The following is an 18,638-nucleotide window of genomic DNA, read 5'->3' as shown; positions in this document are numbered from 1 at the left end:
AGACCAAAGTTGTTTTTGACTGTATGGTCTACAATAGATACCTTTCAACAAAGAAAACTGAGCCAAGCAAAAGTGTTTTAATTGGTCAAATCAAAGGACACTAAGTAGAAGTGATCCACATCCAGATGGACCAATGACAACTGGTTCACTCACCATCAAAAAACTGGTCCTGCCGGCAGTTGACCAGGGGGCACTGCCCATGTAGAGGGGCATTTCCACTGGGGCACAGGTCACAGTCAGCCCCCTGAGGACCGTGGCATGTCTGACAAGACCTGTGGCACACCTGGCAGCGCCCCCCACTGGGGTCACTGAAGGTGTGCTGAGGACACTGCTTTACACACTCCCCCTCTGAGAGGGCAGGACAAAGGAGAAAATGTGAGAATTATCTTCTGACCCTTCTCTTTCTGTCCGAACACAGATCCACACAAAAGCGCACAGGTCTTCATTAGTATTTGTTTGTTTGTAAAATATGCACACGCTAAGATGAAACGTTAAAGTAAAAAAGAACTATGCTGGAACTGAAGTCCTCATCTTTCAAACAGAAACATCTTTTTTCACCCTTTCTCTCTTTTTATCTTCTCTTCTCTTTATCACTCTCCCGCGGTCTCACCCTCTCTCCCACCCCTCACTTTCTCTCTCTTTCTCTCGACATTCCATCTGACTGCCCAGCCCTGAAATAATCATGAGTCTAAATCTGGTACTAACCCTGGAATTAGAGGATACCTACATAGATTATATGTTACAGTATGACATACCACAGCCCTTATCATTATACAATTCAGTAATAATACTAACTAGAGACTAACTACAATTTTTGGGGTAATATTTTGGTAATTTAAATAAGTATGCTTACTTATTATTTATGAACATTACATAGATTAAAAAGTGTGAAGTGTAAATTAAAGTGTTCTCTTCTTACTTACTTGCTATTCTTCTCATACCCTGCAAAAGGGGATGGTCATAGTGTATGTGGCAGCCTCACATAGTTGAAACAGTTACATGAAAACCAAGAAACTGGTGTAAAAATTGTCCTAACCTATGTGACTTAAAATTCCCCTTAAGTTTTTCCATTCTAGTGATATTTTTAAGCATTTACTCATATTGCATTCATTCATAAAGAACCCACTTTGAAACAAGCTAATTTTAACAACGTTTTCACTGGCAGTATCTCAGCAGGAATCCCTATTCCAACATTACCATCTGCAAACTGAAAATATGCCTCCAAAAACTTAAATAAGCTTGAAATGTATTTTGGGAAAACTGGCTGTAATAACTCCAAGGACCACTTATAAGGTGAAATGAATACCATGTAATGTCTAGAACACGAGTCATTTATTAACTTGCTAGGCCTCATCAAGCCCAAGCCTACATGTCTGACTACGTCCCATGCCCAGCTGCCGAGGTAACCACTGGTCCATACCGTCAATGCTACAGCACCACCTAGTGGCTCCTAAAGATTTGCCTAAACCACATTACCACATGCCTCCCCCCCTTGAGACAGCACTATGGACTTCCTATTTTACCATGTTTTAAATTATAAACCAATAGAACAATTTAAAACTCTAAACTAATAGAACACATTACTATGTAATACTAGGGTAGTACCCTTGTACCCTGGGTTAACACTAGGAACAGCCTTTAACTAAATACAGAATACTAAATACAGGTACCCTACGGTGGTAAATGCAGTGTTCCAGGCTGTACAATGCTGACACTGAGTCTTCCTAAGGAACCAAACACTCGACGGGCTGTGATGTTTGTCTATGAGAAGATCCCTGTGCAGTTCGACCCTCAATTACACATTTGCTAGAACCATTTCACCGAGGACAATTTGTAAAGCAGGATTTGCTATGAAGCTGTTGCTGTAAAGAGGTGCTGTTCCGACCTTATGTTCATCACAACCGCAAGCTGTAGTATGATGTCGCTAACAGTTATTAGCAATACTAACGTATACTGCCTGTATCTAGCATCGGTAGAACGTGTGATGATTTAGTTTATTGGCAATGGGGCTAACGTTATTTCATGTTCCTGACTGTGTTTCATTCAAATAAATAACCAGTGTTGTCATATAAATCTACAATTCAAGATGCATGTTTGTCCAGATCTATTTTTCAGCAAGATAGCTAGAACTAACTGAAGCTGAGTTGAATCACGATAGTTTGTTTGCTAAGGTGTGCTAACGTTACCCACTGTGATGGAATTTTAGGATTTATAGGAATATAGTTACAATGCATGTGCATGGGCGGAAATCCCGGGGGGGACACGACCCCCCCCCATCCTGGGAAAAATATGATTTGTCCCCCCCAATAAATCACTGTAAACATAACTATGTAATTTCAATAACATTGATAATATGCAATGAAAGCGCTTTGCTGATTATGGACACAATGGCGCTTTTTTAAGTTGAAAAAGATTGCGAACCCTGCACTTGGTCCCACAATGGTTTGATCCACAGCCCCAGCCCTCAGCAGTGATGCCTGCATATCTGTTTGTGTCGTTGGTGGCTGATGTCCAGTAAGTTGTAAGAAAGGATTGGTTTGACAATTTATTTCTACCACTCAATACAATAAAACATTCATAACTGTCACAATTTTCCCTGCATTGGTCACTATCAGTAGCGGAGATAGCTTCAGTCAGGGGGGCCCCAAACGCCGCCGATCATGCGTCACGTTACGAGAAAGGGGCCCTTGCTTAGTGACACAATGCAGATAATTATCTGAAAGAAGCTAACTACGGATTCTGAGCTTGCGCTACCACATTCCGTTAATCCAGCTCTTTTTATCAAACGTAAGTTACGTAACAGTCACTTAACTCATATGGTAAACCAGCACAACAATAACAATTGCCAGGCAACAAAACGCTACATTCAGTGCCAACAAAGTTTCAGCCGTCCACGTCTCATTAAAGGCCGAATTATACTTCTCCGACTCCGTTACGGACAGACGGACGTCCCCGCCCCTGACGCAAGCGGTTCTTAATACGGACCAATCACAGCCAAGGGGTATCCGTAAAATGACGGACGGACAGACGGATAGTCAGGAAAATCAGGAGGTGCACGTAGAGCTCTCCGAGGGGCTCGGAGAGGGCACGGAGAGGGAATTCCTCGTCGGAGAGGGCGTTCCCTGTGTCCGTCTCCGTAAAAACGGAGAATGTTTTTCCGCAAGTAGACATAGCCTACTTGCGTTCGTGCATGGATGAGGCCAGACTGTCAAATCTCACCTTTCTGTGTGTGGAGCGGGACATATTGACAAGGGCAAAGTGGTTGGCAAATGTTCCACCATGAAGGAGGAGGATGAAGATTTAATAAGGGATATGTGTATACCCTTACAAAAAATAAGTATATTAAAGTATACTATATGTATACTAAAATATGTATAGTACACTTTTAGTTGGGTGTGCTCAAGCCTTCGGCGAGAGCACAACCTTTGTTCTCTCACATATATATTATTATTATTATTATTATTATTTTTATTTCTTTTTGCCCCCCTAAAACTCAGTCAATATTTGGCCTACATAGACAACGTAGGTGTCAAAAGTTTCGTCTTGGTAGCGATTGAGTTGCTTCTATTGGAATTTACGTTCCGTTGCATGGTTTAGGCTGAAGTTAAGTTTTTGTGGCGAAAAGTGAAGCTAACGGTGGCTAATTTGCTAGCCACAGTCACTGACGTTACTAACGTCACTACGTCACTAACGTCACGAAAACACGCGTGACTACCTTTGGCAGAACATTCGTTTCGCATCTGTTAACTTGGGGGATAGCTAGGCTAACTATAGCTTTACTGCAAGGCAGCTGCAGGAACGCCACAAGCAAAGAGGCCAGGGTGATAACTATTTACTCATTTTACTTTGTGATATGACACACAATTGTGATGTGTAATGTACAATATTAGCTGATATTATTAAGGAAGTAAGCCCACATCTACTTTGGGAAACGGTAGTCTACTATTTCACTGAAATATTAGCATCATGACATTAGCCTCTGTTGCCCGGGCAACACATACTACAGTGGTCTATGATGTATCTGTTTTCAATCGTTAAAATAAACATTCCTCACATATACATTTTCGTTGTAGGATTTATTATGACATTAGATTACAAGTAAACGATTTGTGGGTGAAATTATCATTACCTGTGGTTTCAATCCAGTGTATCACTGCAACGCTGTAGCCTACGCGAGACACACGACAAAAACATCTAACATACAGTACACAGCTGTTTAGGAAGTCAAACGGCGAAAGAAAATGTTCGGCACTCCCCTTACTTAAATCAAAAGTCTATCTAACTACTAACCTGAACTTCATTGCCACAGCCTAAACTTTGTCAATCTGTTCATGAAAATAATTAATTTCAGCCTAAACCGTACAACGGAACGTTTAATCGAATTCAACCAATGCAATCGCTACCGAGACGAACACAGCGGGCTATATCGCATTTTGCGTTGTTACCTTACAATGATCGCTACCAGTGAGCTTTTTATGAATGAGCGATTTTCCACTAAATAAATGTCAAGCTTATTTACGTTTTGGGGGGCATATTTTCAGTTAGCAGATGGTACTGTTTGAATCGCGATTCCATCTTCTACTGCCGGGTAACGTCGTAGAATAATCTTCAAAGGGGGTTCTTTATTAATGAATGAATGCAATGAGTAGGTTAAATGCATGAAAATATCACGAGAAGGGAAAAACTTAAAAGGACGTTTAAGTCATAGAGATTAGGTCAATTTGTACCGGTCTGCCAAATTTATTCGTTTTGATTCAACGATGAGCCTGCCTATAAATAATAAGTATGCATTTTTATATAAAATACAGAAATATCAGTTGTAAAAATGTCATTAAAAAACGGACCCCTGTCCAACCGACGCAAGCAAGCACACCCTACAATTTCCCCAGAAATTGTACCCTCTCTAGTTCACTTTTGATATACTTTTAAGAAGTATGCTTTGAAAATAGTTCACTTTTGATATACTTTTAAGAAGTATACTTAGATAATAGTTCACTTTTGATGTACTTTTAAGTATGCTTTGAAAATAGTTCACTTTTGATATATGTAGTATAGTTAAGGAAACGCTAACTACGGAAGCCGGACAGTTAGACGGCGTATGAAGAGATAGAGAGCACATGTATGGGAGACGAAGCGAGTTGACAATAAAATAAGTTAATGACAACACGATTCTTTATTGGACAACACAACATTTATGGCGACGAGGATTGTTTAAAAGGACTCAAGATTGTACAATTTCAGAGTCGTCCAAATGCACTGAAGAACGACACGGATTCAACGTTCAAAGAAAATGACAGTACAGTCTGCTAGTTGAACGCGTTAGCTAGGCTAGTGATCGAGATGGAGGATGGCGGAGCACCTGCTGTTGTTCAAGTCGGATATGCTATGGCACAGATATTAGGGATGCTCCGATCTGATCGGCGCCGATCCATATTGGCCGATATAACCATTATCGGTTTTGATCGGCGTTCTCAAAACGGCCGATCAAACATGGCCGATCAGATGACATAAAATCTGCGAGAACTACTATCAGAGACGTTTCAATAAAACGTTAGATAGGCATTTCAGGCCGCCAATGGTAAGAAATGATTCTTTAGCATTCTAATTATTCATGTCTAGGAAAATCTATTATGCATTGCACATTGAATCTTTCTTCGTACTGAAGCTGTAACCTTAATTACTGCAAAAACATTTTGAAGCCCTATACTCTTATACTAATAATTATCAATTGGAGTATTAATGGAAAAAACGAAAAAGCTACTTGAGAAAGAAGCAGACAGAAGGGTTGCATTGTGCATTTGAAGGTTATACTGTCAAACTGACTGAAGAACGAAATAATGACGTGACAAAATGAAGATAGCGTGGCTCATTGGCTGGTCAATTCCCATGATGCAAGGCGGTAAATAATGTAAACATTTGCCGATAAGTTTGCCGTTTGTTCGAAATACAAATGTAACTTCATGAATTTCGTTTTTTTAATGTGTCTGCTTAGAATGTAGTGTTTTGTTGCGTGGTAATTGTCATTGTTGTGCCGGTTTACCATTGTAACCATGAGTTAAATGAGTGTTACGTTTCATAAAACGAGCTGGATTATTTCATCTTAAGTGTATACACAGTAATTTGCTTCTTTCAGCTAAGGATATGTGGTGTTACTTGGCGACGCAAGATCAGCGGCGTGTGAAGGGCCCCCAAACATTTAAATATATTAGTAAATCAGAGTATTGACATTTATTAAGTTTACTTCTTGACGTACTTAAATTAATTAAAAGTGCACTTGAAAGTATTGCAAAGTATACTTTGAGGTACTTTAGGAAGTATACTTCATGAGCTGAAAGTGCACCACACAGGTTACTTTACAGTATTCAAAAGTAAACCTCAAATACACTATAAGTGTACTTTAAAGTGTACTAAATGACCTAAAAAGTGGGCCAATTCAGTTTACTTAGTACAAAATAGTATATAAATAAGTACACTTTTAGTACACTGCTAGTATACTCTTAAGTACCATGATAATAGTATACTTTTTATACTAAGTATACTTACAAAATGAACTTGAAGTATACTTTTTTTTTGTAAGGGTAGTTTTGTTCGATTTATTTGTTCTGGAGGATCGTTAAGCAGACAACAAAATTGTAAGAAATACTGTGGCACTGATTGAGCGCACTTGGCCTGTTCAGCACCATCGCTGTCAATCAGCTGTTGCTGTCCGTGGTGTTGAAAATATTTTATTTGACTGGCAAACTGTTTACTTTGTTCGTCAATACAAACTTGTCAACAAATGTGGCTTTTCTTTGTGTCTTATTTGACATATAGGCTTACTTGGCTGAACAAGTGACACATTATAACATATGCATTCATCAGATATTTTACCGTTTTTTTTACGGTTTCAATTTTAAAATGACTTGGTAGCAGAGGGCCCCATGATGAAGCTCCGCCCCCCCTGCACTGAAAGTCTAGCTCCGCCCCTGGTCACTATGTTAGCTAGCTAGCTAGGTAACATCACCAGCTGTTTGAATTAGAGTCAGTGACTGAGAGAAGCTAGCAATGCAGTAGTTGTAATCCTTATCTGACAAGGTGACTTGAGTGTCTACCATCTGAAATGCACGTAGCTAACGTGAAATTAATCCAGTTAATCGCACCATAGTGATTTCATTATGTTGGCAGGGTTCACACACACTAAGCTAGCTGCATTTGCATAGCTAGCAAACAAACCGATGGAGCAAACATTAGCTAGCACCCATTCCATTTGGCGTCGTCAAAAGATGGAAACTTTGCTATTGTCAATTTAATCCAAGATCAGCACGGATATTGAACAGAACTATACTATATTCTACCATTGTCATAATTATCTTAAATGGTCTCGTTGCAAAAGCTAAATCGTCTCTAGGGACTTTGAAGCACTTGTGTGCCGATCTGGAGTAAACTGGCGATAGCAAAGATGATGGCAAATACCACACAAACGGAATTCGGGCTCGCTAGCTCTGCAAATTCAGATATTTTGGGAAGCCAGCCAATATAAAACCAAAACATTAATTGGGTGTGCTCACGCCTTCGGCGAGCACAACCATTGTTCTCTCACATATATATTATTAGGGTTCCTCCAGTAGGAGGAAACCTATTGTTTTTGTTAGTATTCTTATTATTATTAGGGTTATAATATTCCTAAAATTCCTCCTACCGGAGGAACCCTAATAATAGTACTCAGCAAGCCCTCAGCATCACTGCTGAGGGCTGGGGCTGTGGATCAAACCATTGTGGGACCAAGTGCGGGGTTCGCAATCTTTTTAAACTTAAAAAAGCGCCATTGTGTCCATAATCAGCAAAGCGCTTTCATTGCATATTATCAATGTTATTGAAATTACATAGTTATGTTTACAGTGATTTATTGGGGGGGACAAATCATATTTTCCCCAGGATGGGGGGGTCGTGTCCCCCCCGGGATTTCCGCCCATGCACATGCATTGTAACTATATTCCTATAAATCCTAAAATTCCATCACAGTGGGTAACGTTAGCACAGCTTCGCAAATTTTTGTTAGTATTCTTATTAGGATTCCTCCGTAAGGAGGAAACCTATTGTTATTGTTAGTTTTATTATTAGGATTCCTCCGTAAGGAGGAAACCTTTTGTTATTGTTAGTTTTATTATTATTTTTGGTGGCCAAGCCGCGAAGCGGCGAAGCCACTTAAGTGTTTCTACCTTTTCTTATTGGGTGTGCTTTGCCTTCGGCAAGGGCACAACCTTTGTTCTCTCACATACATATTTATTGTGAGAATGCTGTTAAGCATTCTCACTATTGTTTTCCTGTTTCTCTTTATTATTATTGTTGGAATGCTGCTTCAGCATTAATCAACTTATTATTTTTCTTCTATTTCTTCCGTGGCACCTTTCAGCGCCTTCAAATCTTCAGCTATTAAAACCGTTCAGCTATCAAAAAATTCAGCAGTTTCAGGCCATGGGTGCTATGACTTTTCAGCTTTGTACCTCTTATGCTTGAATTAATATAAATCAATATTCATAATATTTTTAACATGGGTTTCCAATGGAGTTTTCTTTCAAATCCTCTCAAACTTCTTTAAACTTCTTCAACTTCCAAATCCTTCTTCTTCCTCAATCTTTCAGCTAGAGCCACCATTAAAACTTTATTGTTGACAAAACCCTAAACTATTTTTAAATAATTCAGCTTTTTGATATCTATTCAACTTTTTTCAATATCACTGATTATGTTTCATGTCTTTTTCAAGCCGTTTCTGAGATTTACATGGGTGTGTACGTGAAACCCTAGAGTGCAGACTGAAACGCTTAGAGTGGAGGCCTGAGATTCGGATGTCGTTGAAAAAATATTTCTAGTTTGCCAGCATTGCCACAATTTTCGCTCTTCATGCTTCATTTTTGGATCAATAGATAGCTAATTTTGTGCTGGTGCTGTGCGTAGACAGTTGTCTGTTGAATCCAACAGACGTACACATTTGTTCAGAGCCCCACGAAAGCGAGACAAAGTACAACTCTCGCCCCATAGAGACCAATGCAAATCTGGTGACAAAATCATCAGAGAAAGCAAAAAGAACAAGATTTTGAAACTGCCGGTAGAGTCGTATTTCTGACCGCACAGACATATAGTAGTAGTCTTGGGTCTCGGAAAATATCCTTATTTTTTGGATTGGACGTATAGTTTTGCGTCTAGGTTAACTTGTTTGAGGTGTGGATTCTAGCTACATTTCTGTTATTCTCTGCCCTCAGCGCGTTAGCAATCATAGCTGCACCCTCACCGTGGCAACGACAGACACGCACCACTCAGTCTCTCACACAGGTGATTTGTATTAGCTGTAGTGATGGGAAGTTCGGATCATTTTACTGATTCGGTTCTTTGAATCTCGTTCAGTAAAATGAACGAATCTTTTTTCGAGTCATTCGTTCATTTCAACGGGGGGGGAGGGGGGGGGCTATCCGTCCACTTCAAACACGTATCATATTCTCTTGTAGGTTAGTGCATGACATGTGCACCAGCAGATACTATTTTAAAAGAGTTAAAATATGATACATTAAAATAATGTATCATGACAGTTGTATGATTTGGTCATTTATTATCACACTAGAATTTAATTATCACGGCAAACAATTACACTGCACAAAACTGTAAGTGTAAATGTAAAGTGAAAATAACAAAACCAGTCAGTATGATGACTGGAGCGAATATCATTCATGTCTTACTAAAACAGCGGCCACACGAAAGGGAATGAGGAAACTGTTTCCTCTACTAAAAAATACAATGCGGCAGACATGCTGTCTTTGCCAATTTCAGAAGAAGAAATCAGAGAAAATATCGTAAAACTTAAAAACAATAAATCTCCAGGTATAGATGGTTTCCAAGGAGAATACTACAAAGCATATGTGAATGAGCTGAACCCAGTTTTATGCAAAGTTTATAATTACGCACTAACAAAGGCAGATCCCCCTGGGTCGTGGTCAGAAGCAATAATAAGTGTCATCCATAAGGATAATAAAGACCCAACCCAATGTGCATCATATCGTCCAATCAGCCTCTTAGGAGTAGATCTTAAAATACTTACCTCAATTATGGCGAAGAGAATTCAGAAATACATACATACACTGGTGAAGCCAGATCAGACAGGTTTCATTAATAATCGCCAGGGAGTTGATAATGTCAGAAGAGCCCTGAACTTACAAGCAATTGCAGCCAAAAGGGATACCCCCTCAATGCTTCTCAGCTTAGATGCTGAGAAGGCATTTGATAGGGTTGACTGGACCTTCCTCCAGCAGACCCTCAGGTATATGGGCTTCAATAATACATTTGTCAAGTGGATTGGTATATTTTATAAAAACCCTAGATCTAAAGTCAGAGTAAACGGTCACTGCTCCGACTTCTTCCCCCTGGGGCGCGGTACCCGCCAGGGAGATTCAATGTCCCCTTCTCTATTCGCACTGAGAATTGAGCCACTGGCAGAATTGATAAGAACCAATCCCCTCATACAAGGTATATCCGACGAAGGAATGAGTCAACATAAACTAGCTTTATTTGCCGATGACATACTATTATTCTTAGAACACCCCATGGTGTTTTTTCTTTTATTTTATGATTGATGTTGTACTGCAAATAAATGCCTGCAATGTTCATCATGGGTAATAAAGTAAAAAAAAAAAAATACAATGCGGGTCACGTGAAAAAAGGATCCAAAGACTCGTAGAAAGACCGAGTCGGGAAATAAACGAATCGTTCGTTTCCTCTAGCTACCACTACTGAGCCTATGCAGGTCACGTGAAAAATGATCCAAAGACTCGTAGAAAGACCGAGTCGGGAAATGAACGAATCGTTCGTTTCCTCTAGCTACCACTACAGAGCCTATGCAGGTCACGTGAAAAATGATCCAAAGACTCGTAGAAAGACCGAGTCGGGAAATGAACGAATCGTTCCCTCTAGCGTTTCCTCTAGCTACCACTACATAGCCTATGCAGGTCACGTGAAAAATGATCCAAATACTCGTACCCAAAGACCGAGTCGGGAAATTAACGAATCATTTCTGTTTACTTGGACGAGCCTATGCAACAGTCCCGATGCGCGGCCACGAGAAAATGAACGAATCACTCTTTTACCCCCTTTCCACCAAAGTGAACCGGGAGCTAGTTCGGAGCTGGTGCTAGAGCCAGTTCAGAGCTGGTTCAAGAACGGAGCCTACTAAGAACCGGTTTGCTTTTCCATGGGCTAAAGAGCCACCACAGAGCCACGTCATTACGTCACTGTATACGTCTCATCTTTCCTAGCAACGCTAGCGCGGCAGCGCCAAACACAAAGCAGAGCCCGTCTAAAGGCTGTTTATTAATCCGAAGAACGTGTTTTCTTAGCTATTGCGCAATACCCTGGACTCGCAGCAGTATGACAACACTGGCATTATCAGCGCAACATTTTATAAACTTTTGCTGTATAGTGCTTGTGTATTACATTTGTGTTAAATATAGGCTCAATAGCTCATAACATTTGTGTTTGTCATTTCACTCATTTGATAGGATTATGATAAAACGCAGCAACTAGTGTCTGCACTGCACTGCGATGCTAGCTAGGTTATCGAAAAGTCGGAGCAAATTTACAAATTAGCAGTTTCATCAATAAAATAAGCACATTTTCAGCAACTACACTGCCCACTTCTCGTTACATTTTAATTCAGATGCTGATTTAGAAGTACCGTTTAGCTGAAATATGAATTGTAAAAACTTAGAGCAATGGTGGTCAAAGGATTCTGTTTGTCTTGTTGGTTACGGTAACCCCGCCCCCGCCCCTGACGCAAGCGGTTCTTTCTTGGTTCACAATCTAGCCCAGCTCCGATGTGGTGCATTTTGCGAACCACGTACGAACCACTTTTCCGATTCTCAGTCTGTCGAAAGAGAAAGAACTGGTTCGCGATTACGCACCAGCTCCGAACCGGTGTTGTGTCCCTACTGGTTTCCGAACTAACTGGTTTCCCAGCGGTGCGTGCCTCAGTCTGCCTCTATCACCAGATTCGTCACAAATTCACAAACATATTACTGGCTATTTTCAAGTCGGATCTCATATTTTCTGCGGCGAATATGAAAGTATAAGCTGCGTACGCACTACATTACCATTAACGACAAAATAAATGGAGACAAAATAAAACATTTGCAGGCTCGCATGAAGTGGGATTCGATCGCACTAGAGCAAAACACATAATAGACCAAAGGCCATTGCTTTACACCACGAGCTATTCTAGCTCATGGAAATTACTCAAATCAGTTACGTACTTACTAACCACCTTGGCCTTCAGGTAACATCTTGATTTGGCTTCTTCTGGAACAACTGGTTACCATAGACACTACCCGAATGTAGGCTACTAATCACGTATTTGGGGTTTGTTCCGAGGCAATAGCCGTATTTACCCCGACATCAAAGCTCCTTCTGACACCACATTAAAAATTCATACTAACGTCGCTGCTATCCCAGACAATACGATCAAAATACACGTAACACAACATGGAAAAATTTGTTTCCTATGCGATTTTGTGTAGCCTATGGCTGAGTGTTACTTCGCTATATCTTTTGAAATCAATTCATTTCATAATTTTTGAACTGTAGGCAAAGCTGTATATTTGTTTCTCTGTTCCGTTGATCTCTCTTTTCTGTGTTGGAGTTCTTTTAAGAGGTTGATGGCATCAACATCCAGTCTGATAATAAAAGATCATTAACTTGAATTGTGTCTCTTCATTATAATACCCACACACAGGGCCGGAGTGGGACCACTTATCAGCCCGGGAGTTTCAGGCCCAAGACCGGCCCACTTTTTTTTGCAGCCTGCTTTGACTGGGGGTGAACTTTTCTGGGGGGGATCATGATTACAGAAAGGGATCGTATTTTTTATATTGATACCAATTTTGAGACTGATTAACGATCCGAGTGTTAATCAGGCACGGAGCCAGACGGTGTAAACATTCGGGGCTCAGCCCAAACCAACAACGTATTCTGGGTTTGATCTGATGCTAGAAAGGGAATTCCACACTTAATAAGAGCGCGCATGGCGCGCAAGCGAACATTTTTGGCCATTATTTGAGCGCAAAATAGTTTTTTGAGCTTTATGTAAAATAAACATAGCCGTTTTTCAATTGGTAAAATCTTGTCTAGTGATGCCATCACTCCGGCCCTGCTCCCATCCATCCTCCCTGACGCGTATTGTTACGGTAGGGTCGCCCGGCCCAGCTATCGGTAGGCTATCTGAGAAAATATTTTGGAAAAGACGGGCTATGGACCCAACCAACTCTATTTGAGAGGGGAGAACTCCCTCACATGGTACAACCCATGCAGAGGCTGCGATGTCAAAATGCAGAACGTGTGTAGCCTATTTTAAGAGAAGATAGACTAACGTGGCAAATGTCAACAACAAAAAAATCCTCGACCGGCCCAAAAGTGAAGCGGCCCACCGGGTGAAGCGACCTGCCCACACACAGAAAATCCAGGTTGAATCAAGTAGCTAGCTACTGCTAATAGGCATTGTATGTTCATTTGCTAAGTTACAATTCAGATAGATAGTGAAATATTTGCTGTCTGAGAGATCCGTATGTGTGCTATCTGGGTTGTCTATTCTTTGTTTGTCTATGGCCACACTGCAGCTACAATTCACTAAATCTCTATTACTAATTATTAAACATCGCCCTCGAATTAACGCTGCCCTCGAATAAACGCCGCACCAAAAATGATCATTGTGTAATAAACGCTGCAGCGTTTAATCGAAGAAATACGGTATGTTAGATTATAATAGGTTGCAGTCCTTTCTGCTGACAACAGAAAGGACTGCAACAAAATTATGTTATTTTTTATTTCTCGAAGATTACTTTGTATAATTTCTTATCTATGAATATAGCATCTTCCTAAATTGCATATCATTCATTTGTGTTATTATTTTATTTCATGTTCATTGGTCCCTGCCTTGCTGCTTCAGACTGCGTTCTGCCGATTCGAGTTTGCAGTAGTCAGCCATAGGCTAATCGTGAAGGTTGGGCTCTGGTGGGGCTAGCCCCTCTCTCACAATGCAATGTACATTGGACGTGGGAAAGTATTAATACGCATGCTCAGAATGTAATGTAATGTGGATCACACAAATTTGATGCCAAGTGGGGCTGAGAGCCGGTAGCCCCACCACAGCGTCATTTCGTATTTCAGATCTGATTGGCTGTCTGTCTGTCTATCTGGCTCCAACATTAGTCGGCAAGAAGAAGAGCGTGGTGGGGCTAGCCCCTCTCTCACAATGCAATGTAGGCTACATTGGACGTGGGAAAGTATTAATACGCATGCTCAGAATGTAATGTAATGTGGATCACACAAATTTGATGCCAAGTGCGGCAGGCAGCTGGTAGCCCCACCACAGCGTCATTTTGTATTTCAGACCTGATTGGCTATATTTCTGTCTAGCGCCAACATTAGTCGGCAAGAAGAGCGAGGAGGGTAGATTTTCTTAGCTAGGTTAGCTTCACAAACTCCAGATAAGTTGAGAAAATGAATAAAGTGGATTTCATACTCGAGCACCGGTTATATACATTTACATTTAGTCATTTAGCAGACGCTCTTATCCAGAGCGACTTACAGTAAGTACAGGGACATTCTCCCCGAGGCAAGTAGGGTGAAGTGCCTTGCCCAAGGACACAACGTCATTTTTGCACGGCCGGGAATCGAACTGGCAACCTTCAGATTACTAGCCCGCTTCCCTAATCCCGCTCAGCCACCTGACTCCATATACCCTTAAATATACCCTCTAAACCCTTAATTTGGAGGAGAAAGTTGAAGTAAAGCGACTTGGTGGTGCCCATTAGCCACAATATTGTCATCGCTCAAACTGCTGGTAAAAGTAACCGCAGGTTTAACGTGGAGTGGTTTTTGAAAAAAAGTGGCTAACGGTTAGCGTACAAAAGAAGGCACCTTTCTCTTCAAGTGAGCTCTCAGCCTTGGTGAGTGAAAGCATGTTTTATCATCCTGCCTTTGTGGTGCTGGTCCGTGCATTGGTCATATTTCTGAGCTGGATCAATAGATATAGATAATGACGAGTGTCAGTGTGTCCATGCTTATCTATTAAGGTTGTTGTCATAGAATGGATCTGTATCCCTAAAAAGTTGTCTTTCCGCTTCGTCGTGGCCTTAAGTGGTGTTGAGCACATTGCTGTTCGCGTATGGCTCTGTAGGCACATTGGTTCTGAGCTTGGTTGCATTTCTAATTTAGGTTTGTAAATATGACAGTGGTAATTTTACATGTGTGTGAGAGAGAAGGAGAGCAATTACACAAGAAGGTCTCTCTCTCCAGTTTGTGTACTACAACACCTGGTAGAAGCAAGCCGCTCTGTCGTAAAAAAAGAAATTGTGGAGCCACGCTGTTTGTTGATGTGTTAAATAAACACATCAGTAGCAAGAGGGAGTTTTGTAGCTTTACTGGTATGTATCCTATATTTTGAAATGGGTTTTGCCCCACCATTTTTTTTTACATATAAAAACACCACTGATCAATGCCAAATAGAAAGTGCATTTCCTGCAGAAAATGCGTTGGAATGCTGAAAGCTGAAATTATTATTTTTTAATTGGTGAAAATACAGGAATGAGAAATACCCGCAAGCTGAAATTAATTTAAAAAATGTGTGAGTCACACAAAAGAGGGCAGTGTGTAATCTGAACTGCATCTTCTAACAATGCTAAGAGCTGAAATACAATGCGTGAGAAGCTGAATGCTGAACTGTTAAACTGTAGAAGTAGTAGAAGAAGTAGAATATTCGTTTTAGTAGCTGAAATTATAGTTGGGATAGTAATAGCTGTAGCAGATACAGTAGTATCAGTGGCGTAGTAGAACAAAACAGTTCCATTAACAATAGTAGTAAAAGAGTAGTAGTAGATTAGTAGTTGTAGCATAAGATATAGCAGCAGGTGCAGTAGTAGTAGCAGCAGCTAGTGGTGTACATTTACATTTTGTCATTTAGCAGACGCTCTTATCCAGAGCGACTTACAGTAAGTACAGGGACATTCCCCCGAGGCAAGTAGGGTGAAGTGCCTTGCCCAAGGACACAACGTCATTTAGCAGTGCAGGGAATCGAACCGGTAACCTTCAGATTACTAGCCCGACTCCCTAACCGCTCAGCCACCTGACTCCCTGTAGTAGTGCTCTTAGTCTTTTAATGAGACGAGTTGACTGAATATCTCCGTCTTGTGACTCCACTAATCAGCTAATACCAATCACCTGTGTGAGAGACTGAGTGGCATGAAATAGACATTTCAAATTGAGTTTTGGTATCTATTTGCTGGGGCATATTTTGAAAATTAAATCTCAAATGTCTATTTCTTTTTCATTTTAATTAAATGAAAGATTGAGCACTCTTGAAGAAGAAAATTAAAATGCAAATAGGATGATTGATTACTAATTTCATTTATGAGTCAAATAATGCAGCCACATTCTTAAAATGAAAAAGCATTTCTGCAAATGCATTTCAGCTTCCATAGCTGAAAGGTGTCACGGAAGAAATAGAATAAAAATATGAAGAAGTTGAATAAAGATTCAAAGAACAATACTTGGAATGCTGAAGCAGCATTCCAACAATAATCAGCAACCTTTTATAAAAGGTTAGCATTCACATTCCACCTGCAGTTCACTGTGGATGGCATCTCACACAACTCCTGCTGCTGCAGTAGGCCTACACCCACCCCCCCCCCATTCTGACCAGTCCTTTTTGAATGCTTCCTGTATTCATATACCATGTGCTTTAGGATGGCAATAAGCATGTGATTTGCAAGGCAAAAGAAGACTCATTGCCTAGGCTTGTCTATAACCAGGAAGATTGATGACCCTCATGCGTACAGTAAGTACACTGATTTTGTAGGATGTGTAACACACACTTATTTACCTACGTACATTGTGTCATTATTCAGACTCAAAGGCCCTGGCCTGGGCTGCGTTTCCCGATAACGATGGATCGTAGCAATGATCGAGCAAAAAACGAAACCATCAATATTTCTTACGTGCGTTTCCCAAACATGCTCGTAGGAAGGGCTGTGTTTCCCGAAAGCGTCATAAGCCTAAGTTGATCGTAGAATCCATCGTACAACGAATCTTAGTTTTACGGGCCGTTCCCAAAGACACCGTAGCTAAAGTGTCTCTTGAAAATTCATAGCTCTTGAAAGCGCATAGATTAGCCTACTCCTTACGATCCATCGTTATCGGGAAACGCAGCCCTGGATAGTTCCACCTTGAAACTAGAACTGAGGCTACAGCAAGAATATTGTTTTCAATTCTCCTCAACTCACTGAAAGGAAGAAACAGTAGATAGAACAGAGCAGAAGAAAGGTGCAGTACCGTTGAGGTAGTATCCAGCCTGGCAGGCAAGACAAAGGGAGTCCCTCCTGCAGTCAATGCATGGAGCTGGGCAGGGCAAACACCCCCCCCTGCCCTGCTCTTCGTAGGTCGTCTGGGGGCAGTGACGGCGACACTGGTGCCTAAACCTGAAAAAACAAAACTCCTTAAAAAGCGCAATTTCAAATCAGGGATCCTTACTTTGATCAGGCACTGCCTCTCTTTATGTAAAGGACAAAAGCATGGCAGGACAAAGCATTCCAGAGATCAAACACCTGCTGTGTGATCTGCTGTGATTTAATGGCATACATCACTTTGAAAGCCTGTAGATGTTGCTACAGGCCATTAGTTTACAGCTGGATAACTCTAAGACTTGATGGATCGTAACCAGAGAGGTAACAGCCCCCTGCATGTTAAGTCTCATCCCATCATGCACTGCACACCTGCATTGTCTCCTTCAATGCATTCCCCAGAGCCCTGACTACCAAACATCAAACCAGTTGGAAAACCTAGATGAACACATGATTGCCTCTGTTCAAGGCTCTCATAATTCTATTCGCTCCATTATAAAAAGAAAAATGACTATTGGCTCTATCGTCAAGCCTAAAGGCACAGTCTGGCAATTAAAGTGTCACAAAACTGGCAATTGTTTCCCCTAGGTTTACAGCTTTTACAGGGGGGGGGGGGCAGCGGGGGGGGGGGGGGGGGTGACCATGTAGAGACAGAAATGACATGCCGTTGTGTAAATAAAGATAAATAACATAAGGCTGTTTAGTTTGTTTAATAAAATAGCAAGCTATAGACCTGTTTTGTAGGAAAGGTAACCTTAAATTACTTATTTTGTGATCTGGCGCTATCTAAAAAATAAAAAAGAATCTTTATTTTTTATTAACTTGACCTTCCAGGGGGGCGGGGGGTGCCTTAGGGGGGCGGGGCGCCCCCCTAATATAATGGTAGGGGAAACACTGCTGCCCTTCCCACCCAGGAGGCCTCCCACCTCCCCCCCTCTACAGTGACGACTCTCTCCATTCAGGAGGGTGAAGTTAACAGACTTTTCAAGAGGCAGAATCCCCGCAAAGCAGCTGGGCCAGACTCTGTCTCTCCAGCCACCCTCAAGCACTGCGCTGACCAGCGGTCTCCGGTGTTTACCTACATCTTTAACGCCTCCCTTGAGACATGCCATGTGCCAGCCTGTCTCAAGTCCTCCACCATCATCCCTGTGCCCAAAAAGCCAAGGCCAACAGGACATAATGACTACAGACCCGTCGCCCTGACCTCTGTGGTAATGAAGTCTTTCG

At 41.2% G+C, this 18,638-nt stretch overlaps 1 protein-coding gene across 4 annotated transcripts in view; it reads right to left on the bottom strand.

The window, feature by feature from the left end:
* The window catches only part of LOC134021090 (proprotein convertase subtilisin/kexin type 5), a 401,110-nt gene that overhangs the window by 5,030 nt on the left and 377,442 nt on the right, over positions 1 to 18,638 (bottom strand). For 2 of the 4 annotated variants that reach the window (XM_062461566.1, XM_062461567.1), the window contains exons 5-6: positions 17,344 to 17,489; positions 154 to 348 (exon numbers count right to left, since the gene is read on the bottom strand). In XM_062461566.1, coding sequence (XP_062317550.1) covers positions 154 to 348; positions 17,344 to 17,489 — 341 coding nt within the window. The remainder of the gene's footprint in view (positions 1 to 153; positions 349 to 17,343; positions 17,490 to 18,638) is intronic. The other 2 variants (XM_062461568.1, XM_062461569.1) reach the window with 1 other exon arrangement.

The sequence above is a fragment of the Osmerus eperlanus genome, chromosome 5, assembly GCF_963692335.1.
Source record: "Osmerus eperlanus chromosome 5, fOsmEpe2.1, whole genome shotgun sequence".
Classification (NCBI taxonomy): Eukaryota; Metazoa; Chordata; class Actinopteri; order Osmeriformes; family Osmeridae; genus Osmerus; species Osmerus eperlanus.
This window is presented reverse-complemented; position numbering and strand designations above follow the sequence as displayed.